Below are 14,698 nucleotides of genomic sequence, written 5' to 3'. Positions count from 1 at the left end.
TCCGTATAATATCAGTGTATTTTAAAAGTCAAATACTTCGTATCATGGAAACTGACCTGGCTGTACAAAGGCTCCTAAATTACAGTGCAGTCAAAAGTTTCCTCTTTGCAGATGCCATCAGTTTATAGTTTTTTAGTATAGACAAGTACAGGAAACTACTTAAGATTACTGGGCAGTAAGAACTTCAGTGTGTCGCTACCTACATTTAAGTAGTAGCGGCACACGACAACAGTCATGGCAAATATACACTGTCATCTCCTCCTCAGCTTTATGGGGGTCTTTTCCAGGTCACAGAAGCTAATTTATATGAATACCATAGGGTTAACTTATCTTTGAAAAGTTCCTTTATTAAAAGTTCTAAAATTTAGCTAATGCAACATCTACAATTCAAATCAGTCAGCTTTACCTTACTCTTTATTAACTAGCTCAAATACAATATGTAATGCTTCTGGTTTTTATAAACATTTTATCAGTGTTTTATTAAAATGATTAATGGTAGTTGTAATACCATTAATGGGTAAGATGTAAACAGCAAAAAAATGTCTACATTTACAGATTGAAATGGTATCTTAGAGAGTTAGACTTTTGTAACTAGACAAAGCTATAGGATTCAGACTGAACATAGATATAATGATATCTTAATCCTGCTCGTTTATAGAATCAGTAGTATAATAGGTGTACTAAGTATAGGAAAGAAGAGAAAGCAGATTTCAGACAGAAACCTACTAAAAAACTTGATTTTGGATCTCTCAAACAGAAAAGGGTATTTTCTACAAGCAATGTTATTTTTTCTGTTTAAACAGTCCAAATCTTCAGAAAATTATGATCCAAAAATAAAATTTGGGGGAGAAAAATCTGTTCAGAAAAATTGAATTCATCCTATAATGTTTTTATTAATTTCAGTTTTCAAGTATTAGGTATTAGAAACAAAAACACTGCCAGATTTCATTTGTCAATATGTCATTTGTTTTGGAAAAATAGATGCCCCAATAATCTACTTGTAACTCAATCCAAAGAATTTTCTTTTATAGCAAAACATTTACAGTCAGCTTCAAAGATGGGAAAAATTCATTTAAAATAGCTGATATACTTTCCTGTCCAAAGACATCAAGTCCCAAGACATAACACTGCAATCACACAAATGGTATGTAATGGGCGGGGGGGAGGGATTCAGTACAAGAAATGTCTTCTTTAAAAAAAAGAAACAAATATGTAAATTAGTTAATATGTAACTAAGTTCCCAGTCAAAGGATATTTTATAATCTACTGAAGAAAATAACTGAGCTAATCAATTGTGAAATAAAAATAAAGCTACTTTACCAAATACTTGTAACTCTTTTTCCTCTGTGTATAATATTTACTAGCACTTCTTTTCCGTAAAATATTACAAGTTGCTGTCAATAACGAAACCCTCTCCTATCATAAAGTATTGTTAAGTTTCTCAATCAACTGAATGGTTGAATAATATTAAAAGTTTAAATCTATACCACTTTGGGATGCAGTACAAAAGGGTTATTAAAAGCAATTTAAAGCAGAAAATCCAACTACTAGATAATACTCTACATTACAAAGTAAGGAATTCACAAAATATTACAGAAGGCTTGTGTGTAATCTAAAAAAGAAATGTTATAGTTTTAAAAGTAGAGGTTTCTAACTTCTAATTGAAGTGGGGCAAATTTTTTTTTCTTAAATCTGAAAAGTTAGTTAACATATGTATGAAGTTAAAAATATTTTTAGTTAGACTAAATGGAAAATAGTTGTCCTTAAAAGATGACTTCTATTTTTCTGTCTTTTTAAAAGTCCATCATGAACAACTTTCTTTAGAGAAGCCAACTAAGATATACCTAAGTTGAACTATTATTTATAAGTTATTATTTATATCTCTTGCATACGTGGGGTTTGGACTCAGAGAGACATAAAATTTAAGGTTTGGTTTTTGTTTTTTAGAAAAAAGGTTAATAACCCTGAAAACAGGAAAAGGTAATGGTTCAATTTTCAATCATTAAGTTATATTTTTATTTTGCTTTAGCTTAGAATCATGACTCAAAGAATGAAGCTCTATTAATATAACAGTGTATAAATTCACTACTTCCAGGAATCTAATCTCACAAAAACTAATGTCATTAAAGTAGTGAAGAAAAGTCGTAACAGGCACTGAGAGGCTAAATAAATAAGTGCTGACATTAATTAACATAAAAACTGATAAACCCTATTTCCCAGTTCCTCTGTTATCCCACTGTGCAGCCAGAACTGTTGTCTATTTTCAGTCCAAAACCAAAGAGCTGGATCATTTCCTTACAGAAAAATTTCTACCAAAAAAAAAAAAACGAGAGAGAGAATGCAAAACATATACAATTTCATATGCAAGATACAATTCACATTAATTTACAAATTTTTATTTACACTGTTTTAAATACATTCCAGGCAGACCTAGTTGATCAGTTTTGTGCTCATAATCATCTCAGACAACCATGTGAACAGTATGATTTACCACCACATCAGAAAGTGGTAGTAACATGGAGTTAGGAAAGGAAAAAAATCAAGTATCACTGGTCAGGTAAGATCATAACATGTATGTAAGGAAAAAAGGGGAAGGGAGAGAGTTGAATTTTGCTTGTTAAAGCATCCAGGCCACTATGGTCTATTGACTAACATTGAATATACACGGATGCTACTTCTAACAACCACTTTCATATTTACAAAACGGGCTTACTATCAGATGAGTTACTAGGTAAGGCATTCCTTAATGTAAAAAGGCAAAAGACATTTCAGCAAGCCCCAAAACAAATTTTAGAGGGATGTTTTTAGACTGCGGTTGAGATTTACCTTCCTTTAGAATCCCTCAAATGGTCAATATAAAGGAAAGCAATTTTGAGCCCTATTCCTAAGCCTGCACCATCATTTGAAAAGCCTGTGCAGAAGTATCAGAGCATCACAACACCTAAAATCTTGCCAAAGAGTGTGGCAAGATACTAAATATCTCACTTCATATCCGAGATCCACTGCAAACTCCATGGGCTAAAGTGAGATGAGAGTTCCTACTCCCCATTACATTCACTTCTATACAAATCTCTTTGAAATGCTTACAACAGTGTCACAGCTAGCAGCTATGCACAGTCTACCAGCATTGGCTCAGTGAATCTCTATTCAAAATGGTTTGAAGTAAGATTATGGAGTAAGGTGGATAAATTACCTTCTTCCTCTCATAGTACTCCAATATATACACTGTTGCACTTTAAGAAGTCAGAAAGCAAAAAAAAAAAAATCAATAGTATTACATATTCTTCAGCATCTTAAGAAAATGTTCCAACCACAGATGAAAATCACATCAAAAACAATTTTTTAAAGTTCACCCTAACATTAAAAAAGCTACTGCTTAATTGGTTCCATTCATGTGATCAACTGGACAAAATTCTACTTATCCTATAGTAACACAGTTTATAAAAACAAAAGTGAACATTTACAACATTGGGGAGGTAGAAAACAAATCTTGGTCTAACACTGTTATAAACAGACGTTAAATTTCTATTTCTGTAATTAGAATCTACCATTTAAAAATGGCCTTTAAGTGTTTCTACTTAAGTTATTAGCTTTAAACATCTTGAAATAATCCAAGTATTTTAAAGCACTTGTCTGAGAATATAATAAGTCATTTGGAATAATACATCAAACTCCCCATAAGATTTCTCAGAGGATAAATTTGTGGCTGCATATTCTGAATCTGTAGATCCATTAAGCCAACTTTGTACATGGGCACTTATGTGACCAAAGTGCAAAGCTTGTCAGACTAATTTTCAAAGTAAAATTATCATGACTGCTCAACCCCAACAGCAATCTTCAAAACTTGAAGCCCACTGACCTATCCCAAATATCTAACTTCCTTCCATATGATAATTGCCTAAATCCAAACAAAATTAAAAAATACACTTAAATAAAAGCAAGATAAAACAAAACATTAAAAAAAAGCACTCCTATCATGAGTATTTCTGCTTAGTTCACATTTTGGTATATCAGATTTTAAGTGTACAAGATCAAGGTCCTAAATGTTCCTTGTTTAATCCTTTTAACAACTTCAACATATCACGTATATCAAGTAATGATTTACTACCAGTCTAAAGACATGGGTCAAACTAAAACATGAAATAAAAATATAAGGAATGAAATTGGAGAGGTAAAAAAGAATCTAAACGATATTTTCTTGTTCCCAAGTATGATAAGCTTTCTGTATTTGCTTAAAAAACTGCAACTATTATACTAGCTGTTAAATAAAAACAAATAAAAATGTAGATCTCAATAAGTAAAACAAAATTTTGGTTAGAAACAATTTGATATAATAAAATTTGAAAAACTGAAACTAGTACTTAGATGACCATATTTAGTACATGAAAACATTACCTAATACAGATTGTAGTAACATTAAATCATGGTATCTATTCCAGGATTATATGGCACACATCAATATTCCTACTGCCAGACTATGCAGGGAGAGGAAAATTTCATTCTAAGATATATAATGCAAAATGAAACGTTTTCCAATATTCAAATAAAAAAGATGTACCATCAACATAGGTGAACATATTTCACCCTCCTAAACAGGTATTTTTGTATGAACAGCCAAAGTTATCTACACCAGTGACTGGTGTTTCTAGAGTAAATGATTCATTTTACTTAAAGCGCATCAATTTTAATGTTGACACTGAATACCCAGAATGTTTAATAAATCATATTAAAGTAAAACTTAAAGGAAAATTACTCCAGAACGTTTACATTGCTTACACTTAACAAACAGATAAAAGCAGCCACAGAATGTTAACTCTATAATAAATAATTCACATATAACATAGATTAGGCTATCAAAGCAAGGATTAAACTGACATCTTTACAGCTTTTTGTAGATTTAACAAATTCCTAATCTACTACATACTGACAGCAGTAGGTATATTTCTGGACATCAGTCTATTTAAAAAATAGATTGGTTGTTGAGAGGCGTAATTTGTAAAGCGAGATAACCAAATTAAATAACAAAATTTTAACAAATATTGGCTTTTCAGAATTTCTTTAAGAAAAGATTCACGAGGATTGCTCAAATACTTGAGAATAATTAAATCTCCTCTTTACTCAGGCACTTTTAACGCAGTAACCTCAGGCTTCATTTTGAAGTATTGGTTAAAACGAACAATTGCATACCTAGTGAGAAAAGTGAATAACAAAATTAGTCAAGGCTGAAAACTTAATCCCTCATTTATTTCCACTCACTCCCCTAAACTGGTTGTTTAAAAGTTTTAAGATTTCAAAGGACGTATTTTTAGTTTACTGCACCACCTACTGGACACTTTTTCTAATTCAGAGAACACTTAGATCTCCTCGCAGCCCAAATGTTTGCAGCCTTTATATCTGACTGACAAAATTAAGTGCAAAGTTTTATGAGTTCTCAGAGTTAATCCAAAATAAGAGTAGAAACAAATGTAATGCATACAGTAAAATTAAAACTTACCCAAGAAAATCAAATTCAATTGTGGAGTATTTGGCTTGAATCAAAGCCCACAATCCCCAAAAGAAATGAGAAGCCTGAAAGAAGGCAGAAAAAAATTCAAGAATTATGATAATGCATTTCTTTACAAAACAAGTATCAAATTGTTAATTGTTAATCCAATTGTGAAAACCAAACTTTTTCATCAAGTTCATGCATATTTTCTTTCTCACTGCTTTTATTATATAAAATATTTAAAATACAAATAATACCGAAGTGTACAGTTAGCTGGATGGCTAGAGATCATTTCTGCCCACACCAGAAGAGATAAATTATAATCACTTAAAAAACAGAGCCCAATTTCTATAACCTGCTTTGTACAAAACACAGTTCAGCATTAATACTGATAGATGTTACTTGTGTTTTTAATGGTAATAATTGCTAAAAGGCTTTCCTATGTTATTATCAAAGGTCTTTGTTGACATAAAAATATTTAAAAAAAGGAAAATACAAATCCAAGAAACAATAGATACTTAAATGTGAAGAATGGTCTAGAGATGACAAATATCTGAAAAACAATTCTACTGACTCTATTCAGCATAACCGACCACAACATAAAGGAAACAATACAACTTCATTTAAGCCAGAGAAAAACAAGTCTGAGGAATTGAAAGGAAAAACAGAAGAATGTGTAAGTAATTAGGAACTAAAAAATAACTGTGTGTGTGCTTTACAATCTATTTACAGTTGAATATGATACTCTTACATTCTAATAACACTAATAAAATTTCACTTCCTAAGAAATCCTGTAAATAATCAGAAAAAAAATTCTTAAAGACAAGGTTTTTGTTTCAGCTAAATTCACTGTGCTACTATAGTAACAACAAAAGTTCTCTAAGAAAAAATTACTCAACAACTGTGATCTTGGTATTAAAAATAAAATTAGAAAAAAAATAAAATGAATTTGGCAGCTGAAGCTGCAGTGTACCAGAAATAATTGTTGATTTGTAAACGAGGCATGGGTGTTCAAGCCTAGTCTCTGTCACTAACTCACTTTGCAACCTTTAACAGTCACAAACTTTGAGTCTCTGATTCATAACTTATAATATTGGAATAATATTAGCATTCTGTATTCTACATGTGACTGTTTTAAAGGTTAATGGAAACAATGTTAAAAAAAAATTTTACCTACTAAAGCACTCTACTTAAAATGTATGTTGCTGTGATTACTGTTGCACTTTGTTTTAATCTCCCTAAAAAAATACCACTAACAGGATATGTGTGTGTGTGTGTGTGTGTGTGTGTATAATATTATATATATATATATATACTTGCTATCAAATACAAGTATAAAAAAAGAATAAAGCATGTAGTAAAGAGTAAAGGGCTAAAGACGCATGCACATGAAGCATAAGAAAAGAAACATGGGCTCTGGAGTCAGACTGTAAAATTTACTAGCTGTGTGACTTCGAGCAATTTAATTAACCTCTCTGTGCCTTCATTTCCTCATCTGTAAAGAGTAAGTAATAATAGTATTGACACCTAGCATATAGTAAGTATCCAATAAAATATTAGCTATTGTTATATGAAATTAGAATGACAAAAATGATAAAGATTTTTCAAAAATGGTCTTCTTTCTACCTAAGGCAGTACCTAAGGTATTGAGAGTGAATTATGAGATGAGATGAATTCCATTTGAAAGTCTAAATCAATGGTTCTCAAAGTGTTGTCCATGTATACCTCCGGGAGGTTCTGAAGGCCCAAAACTATTTAATAATACTACTAATAAGCTATTGGCTTTTTTCACTTGTGTTGACATTTGAACTGATGGTGCAAAAGCAATGGTGGGTGAAACTACTGGCATCTTAACGTAAGTCAAGGCAATGACATCAAACCACTCAAGTAAAACCTGTGAAAGCCAGAACCTGTGTAAGGTGGAAACCTGTCAGAGAAGGAAAACACAAATATTTTCCACTAAAACGAATGATAAAAAAGTGGTAAGACTGCCCCCTGTCAAAGGCGGAAAACTTGGCAAGACCCGGAAAAAACAAGGCAGTCAAGTTCCAGCTCTCACAGTTTTCACTGTAGTACAGTAACCTTATTCTTTTATCACCATACACAGTAAAAAGCCAGTCTTACTAAAGAATGTCTTTATTAAGCCATTACACCTATTAATTTTATTAACTCTTGACCCTTGTTTTAATATTCTGTATGATAAAACAGGAAGTGCACATAAAGCACATCTGCTGCATACGCAAAGGCTGTCTCAAGGAAAAGCAGTTGTATGATTGAGTTGTGAGCTGAACTCACACATATTTAATGGGACACTATATTTACTTAAAAGAACTGATATATGAACCTAAAGTTAATCAGACTTGGGTATCTGGCAGACATCTTCTCAATATAGGGGGTCGTGTCACTTGAAGAAAAATAATTGACAGTATTTGTTGCCAATGATAAAATTCGACCTTTCAATCAAAAATCTGAATTTCGGAAATCTGTATTTGATTTCATGAACTTAACAGCTTCTCAGTACAGTACGTAAAACTTTGCTGATGATACTGGTAGTGATATCAGCTAATGTAATTTTTTGATACCATGTAATAAAATGTATCAACATTTGGAAAATCTGCACAACTCAATGTATCAGAACTTTCCAAATTTAATGTATAATGTTATAATTACATGTATGAGTAAAAAGAGCCATTCAAAGTCCAAGATAAACCAATGGATTTTAATGTATTAGAGATCAGAAAGTTAACTGGTATGTTCAGACTCAACATTACAACTAACCTTTTAGGAAATTACTACTTGTTGAGTTTTGGTATAGTATCAAAAAAGAATATCCAGTTATCTAAAAAAGCAAAATACTCCTGTCTTTTGCAACAACATACATGTGTGAAACTGGGTTTCTTCATATAGTTCAACCAAAACAATAATACTGAAGCAGATGGAATGCAGAAGCAGATTCTATAATTCAGCTACATTCTATTATGCCAGATATTAAATAGATTTATGAAAGTGTAAAATAACACCACCCTTCTGATTAAATTTTTTTTTGTTTTGGAAAATAGTTTTTTTTTTCACTTTAAAAATGGTTTTTATGTTAACATGTAATGAGTTTATTAATAAAAATTTTTAAATCTATATTTAGCATTTTTTAAAAAATTTTGTTTTAATTACAAATATGGTAAATTATTGATAGATATAATCCACATAAACAAAAGCTCCTAGAGGGCTTCAAAAAATTTTAAGAGTAAAAGGTGATCCTGAGACCAAGAAGTTTGAGAATCACTAGGCTAAATCATCTTGGCATATTTTAAGTAACATAAAACTATTCGTAGATTGTACCCTAATCTCTTCTTCCTATTAAATTCATTCTGTGGTAGAAAAGATATTGAAATCAGGGATCTTTCTGGACCTAGTAATGACCCTAAGCCAGCTCTTCCCACCATTTTCAAACAGAGTTAGTAACTGTATTTCTCAATAAAGTTTTATTTATAAAGTACTATAAATAACTAAATGATTCCATATTGGAAGAAGCATTATACATAAATCCTCATAAAAATCTCATTTTGGAAGATAACACTTTTTTATAGACTGAAAAATGAAAAATTTATATATAACACACAAATGGATCTAAAGAAAATGCTTTGCTTGCAAGACAGGAAATAGCCTACTCATCAATTATATTCCCAAAAAGGCCAAAGAAAAAAGTTCTTATTCCAAATAAAATAATATACTCTGTGATTCTGTGACTTACTTACACTATTTCTCTCAGATTGAGAATTTATGAGTATGTAAGTCTCTTTGTTAAAGGGAATTTTAATTTCCAGGCTACCCACCCCTGATGCAAAGAAAACTTCAAAGCTTTATTTTGTGAGCAAATAACTGAAATAAACCTCCAACCTGTTTTCTGAAAAACCTCTACTTAATCCTAATAATTTATTTAGAAAGAATCCTTTCCAAGTTTTCAAACAATGTGTCTAAAAACTCCTCAAAGTTTAAAAAGGTAATAAATACACTGTTTAGTTTTATAACACAAATGTCTAGTTTTGTCTGTCATCTCCTCAAAGTTACTTAACTATAGTAAACGATAACACTTTTGATTTTTGTAAAATACTGTCAACTGAAGTCTGCTAATCTTTAGAAGTCTGGGTCATGTCCTGGGCAGTAAATACGTACTAATCATTTATGTGAGAACATCACACTATGCTAGGTATTTGGAGATGCTCAGATCTCATGCAGGCTTCGTTTTTTTAACCCTCATCAAAGCAGCTTTATAATGCATTTATTTACTTGGCTTCTTAACGACAGTGATCATGGAAGGTGGGGGTCCACAGACGAAGAAATAGTATTTAAAACATGTCCATAAGAAACAAGAGGAATTTGCTGGAGAGACCAAGAAAAGGGCATTCTAGGGAGAATAAACAACCTATGCAAATTACATAGGCAAAAACATCACTGAATATTCAGAAAACAAGAAAATGACTCTGCTAGAGCAGAAGTGTGAGATGGAAAACAATGGGAATAAGACAATTTGCAGTTGCTATCATTTAGATTTCATTCTGTAAGTCATAAGGAGCCATAAAACAGGAAATGACACAATCAGATTCTAATTATTTAGAAAGATCACTTTTTTTAAATGTACAGGATGAATTAAAGACAGGGAGAACAAGAAACTGAAGGCAAAGAGACCAGCAAAGGCTAATGTAGATAGGGGATTAAGGCTTAATCAGAGGTCACAGAATTAAGGAGAAAGGGTTGGAATTGAGAAAATGTTTAGGAATCAACAGTAACAGAAGTTGGACACAGAAGAAATGGTAAGGATAAGGAAGGAGAAGATATGAAAGAAAATTTCCTAGTTTTGCAATACAGCAACTGAATGGATGACATTTTAATTAAACTGAGTAGTGAAATAAAGACTAAAGAATGGGGTAGAGGATAGGGCGCACGAAAAAATAAATTTAGGTTTAGATATATTGTGGTCAGATACTAATGGAACTCCAGTTAGAGAGCAGAGTCAGTACTGATCTAGAGCTCAACAGTGGATAGATACAGAAATCGGGATCATTAACTGAAGGGCCATGGGACCAGGTCACTCAACAAAAGTATGTAAATTGAAAAGAAAGGGAGCTCAGAATCAGAACAGTAGGAGACATCAACATGTAAGGGGATTGGGGGAACAGGAGAAAAAGGAGCAGCCATGTAAGGAGACAATGCAGGAAAGGACAAAAAAGTAGAAAGAACCAGGGAAGAATGTTATCACGAAAGTTAAGGCAGAGAAAACTTTAAGAACCAGTAGTAAATAATGTCAAATGTTATGGACGCATCAAGTAAGATAAGAACTGAAAAGTTTCAATTGGACTTAACAATTATGTCATTCCTGGTAACCCTTACCTGAAATTTTTTTAAGATGTGAGGAAGAAGGCAGACTGCAGTGGTCTGAGGAGTGAATGAAAAATGATAAAGGAGAAAGACTGAGGGTTTGCTTTTATTTTACCCTGCTTTCCTAGTTACTTTTTCATTCAAACCCTGGGAGTGTGACAGGCTTTTTACTCAATGGTCAATGGATGAGATTAAGAGTTGATAAGGAAGGTAAACTAAAGAAGCTATAAATACAGTCTTGAAAAGGAAAGATAGGTTTTCAAAAGGAGAGCTGGTAATCTCAGTGAAAGGGGCCGGACCGTGTGAGTGTTTGCTAGTTTCTGCTATATTCTTTTTATTGTGACACAAGAAAGTAACCCATCCCAGAAGAAAAAGGTGAGAGGGCAAGAAAAGCCCATGACAGAGAATTATCAGAATTTAGTTAATGTAGGAAGAGTAATTCAGAGAAAAACTGGCTTAATAAATGAGCTTTTACTGGTTTCTTAATGAGGAAAAACTGTGAATTGGTATCAGAACCTCAAAGTACAATAAATTTACTATACATACTTTTTGCAAAAACTATGCATACATAAATCCAGAGGACATCCCAAAACGGTTAGCAGCCGAGTGTTTAACCACTACACCACCAGGGCTCCTCAAATGGGGAATACTACTAAAATTTTCTGTATCTTTTATCATTTTTCCATCAGACCTTCTACTGAATGTTTAACATTTCACTGAGTATGAAATCTGCTGTACATTTGATGGAAACACTTTAAAAAAACAAAACAAAAAAACTCAGGTTTAAGAAGTTTCTTTCCAATCCTAAAAATTTGTTAAGTATCTTAAGTAGCAACAGGCATTGAATTTTATCAGATAAAAAGCTATTTTCTACATCTTATATGGCCTTCTAAATTATAAGCAGCTAAATTATAAGAAGAGAATGCATCATTTACTCCTTTTCCAAGCCTCCAATTTAAGTGACCTAGATTAACCCAAAAACCAAACCCATTGAAATTGAGTCGATTCTGACTCATAGCGACCCTATAGGACAGGGTAGAACTGCCCCATAGGGTTTCTAAGGAGCTGCTGGTGGATTCAAACTGCCAACCTTTTGGTTAGCAGCCGAGCTCTTAACCATTATACCATCAGGGCTCCTAATATCTGATTACTGGATATTTATAGACAACTTGGTGATCAAACCATTAGTAATTATATTTTTCAATACCATATATAGGAATCAAAAGACACACTGCATTGGACCAATCTGCTGCAAAAGACCTCTTTAAGGTTAAAAAGCAAAGATGTCACCTTGAAGACTAAGGTATGCCTGACCCAAGCCATGGTGGTTTCAATGGCTTCATATGCATGTGAAAGCTGGACAATGAATAAGGAAGACCGAAGGAGAACTGTCACCTTTGAATTATGGTGTTGGCAAAGAATACTGAATATACCATGGACTACCAAAGAAGGAACAAATCTTTCTTGGAAGAAGTACAACCAGAATGCTCCTTAGAAACGCAGATGGCAAGACTATGTCTCACATACTTTGGACATGTTATCAGGAGGGACCAGTCCCTGGAGAAGGTAAAGTAGAGGGTCAGCGGTAAAAGAGGAAGACCCCCAACAAGATGGATTGACACAATGGCTGCAACAATGGGCTCAAGCATAACAATGATTGTGAGGATGGCGCAGGACCAGGCAGGGTTTCGCTCTTTGTACATAATAACATCTAATAACAAAAACATGTATAGCTACAACCACAATATCCAAAAAAGATGTTAAACATCATCAAAGTGTACAAAGAAATCCAAGTTAATTTTCTAATAGCAAACAGTGCTATTATTGACTAAGAATTTATGAGCTAAGTGGAGTTAACATGAAAATCAATAGAAATTCAATGTCTTAGGAATATTAGAAATTAAATGGATACATGAAAAAAATACAAATTATAACAACAGTGATATTCCTTAAGCTAAGACAGAAATAGGCTAAAAAGAAGTTTTAAGTTGATTCTGAAGTTTAAATGGCCTAGTGAAGAGGAAAAAACCCTACAATCTCCATTTTAAGATTAAGCTTAAATAAATAGAAACAGCAGGCGTCCCAGGACCTACTGGAGAACACGCCGTTAATTTAACCAACAGTTCTACCGAAAACAGATGTCAGAACAGCAGGTAAAAGCCACTTTTCAGTACACCCTCTTACCTGAGATGTACTTTGAAAACTCAGGGGAAATGCTGCTTTCAAGACTATGGAAACAGTACATTTATGAGCAGGATTTGTAAAGATAACACAGCAAACATCTCCCATGTCAACTGTACAGAATTATATTAAAACAAAAAGAAGTAGCTTTAAAAAAAAAAAGGTACCTAGAATAAAGTCAACCTAGTATTCAATCTGTCTAAGACCTTAGTTGAAATCTCATTCTGATGCATCATATCATTCTCAAAAGATAACAAATTAAAAAAAAAAAATGCATGTAAAGAGAAGTGGGTCTTGAAAATAATAATAAAGCATTAAAATATCAAAGAAGCTGAAAATAACTGCTTATAGAAAAAAAGATCAAGAAGACAAAACACTAAGTCATGAAAACATAATTCCACTGGTTCTTCCAACCTACTTTTATCATGATAACATTAAGATGTGATGATTAAATGCACTGTGGAAAACTTCATTTACCTTATATCTGACCTTAGTTATATACTTTTTAGAGTAAAAAGAGAGAATTGACATAACATAAAAAACTGCTTCATACATTAACCTTAACCCTAACCAGAATCCATTCATTAAATAATTAATTACTGAGCACGTACCAGGCCAGGCACTGTTCTAAGGGATATAGCAGGGAACAAAATAAAATCTTCGTCCTCCAGTATTTTACATTGTAACAGGGAATTGTAAACAATCGTGTTTTTTTCAAAACATTATTTTTTCAACCATTATTTTGACAAAAATCCCCAAAACATAAAATGGGAAATTACTACTCTATAAGATGATAAACTTTAGGAACTTTTAAATTATACTAAGAATCTTTCACATTTAAACTTACCAACGCAAACTGATTGACTTGAATGAAGAGTATTTCTACTTCTTTTTCAGTTACTTCAGTCCCAAAGCCCTTATATTCTTTGTAGGCTTCAAGGTAAGAACGCAGCCACTGTCCCTGTAGTTCTCTATCTGGATAGAGACTATAATCTACTTCACTAACACCTAAAGTGGAAATAAAATACATTGAAGAGTTTAAAAGCACATTCTCTTCTGCATACCTTACTAATCTATGCCACCTATTTTTTAATTATAAAATGTTTCCATTTTTCACTGGAATACTAGATATTAAGCAGCATTTGTTAATAAATCAAACATTAATTCTATATTCCAGCTTAAACTCTAGTGAATACTACTGTTCATCACCAAAATCAATTCTCATTGCTTTAATTTTTCTTCAAAGTATGAACCACTGGCATCAGATGCCCAAAATCTGCATTTTACTATGCACCTCCAGAAGATTCTTAAGCATACTAATATTTGGAGAACTACCTAGAACTGTGGCTCTAAAACTCTGATTGTGATTCAGGGTAAGAAACACATTTTCTACTGAGACCTTACACACACGTTTACATGATACTGTTTCACAAAACAGAATTTACCCTTACTACACCTTACATTGCTGGTATTTTCTATCACTATTCATCTCCATTCCTTTAAAATAAATTTTAAAAGATAGTCTTTACTCCACAAACTTGACTTTGATTTCATGACCTGCAGTTTGAAAAATACTAATACAAAATAAAGTTCATTGCTATTTTGCCTAGCACTGAAGGTTCTTCATAAACTTTCAAGTTTTAGTTCCATTTTTTTTTT

General features: G+C 32.5%; 1 protein-coding gene across 1 annotated transcript in view; it reads right to left on the bottom strand.

Annotated features, from left to right (window-relative positions):
• Positions 1–277: 277 nt before the first annotated feature.
• ETNK1 (ethanolamine kinase 1) overlaps positions 278–14,698 on the bottom strand; it is a 59,247-nt gene continuing 44,826 nt past the window's right edge. The window contains exons 6-8 of the mRNA XM_004383584.3: positions 13,887–14,047; positions 5,495–5,568; positions 278–5,187 (exon numbers count right to left, since the gene is read on the bottom strand). Coding sequence (XP_004383641.2) covers positions 5,115–5,187; positions 5,495–5,568; positions 13,887–14,047 — 308 coding nt within the window. The 3' untranslated portion in view covers positions 278–5,114. The remainder of the gene's footprint in view (positions 5,188–5,494; positions 5,569–13,886; positions 14,048–14,698) is intronic.

The sequence above is a fragment of the Trichechus manatus genome, unplaced genomic scaffold (assembly GCF_000243295.1).
Source record: "Trichechus manatus latirostris isolate Lorelei unplaced genomic scaffold, TriManLat1.0 scaffold00112, whole genome shotgun sequence".
Classification (NCBI taxonomy): Eukaryota; Metazoa; Chordata; class Mammalia; order Sirenia; family Trichechidae; genus Trichechus; species Trichechus manatus.
Note: the sequence above shows the minus strand (reverse complement) of the source record. Positions and strands in the feature narration are given on the sequence as shown.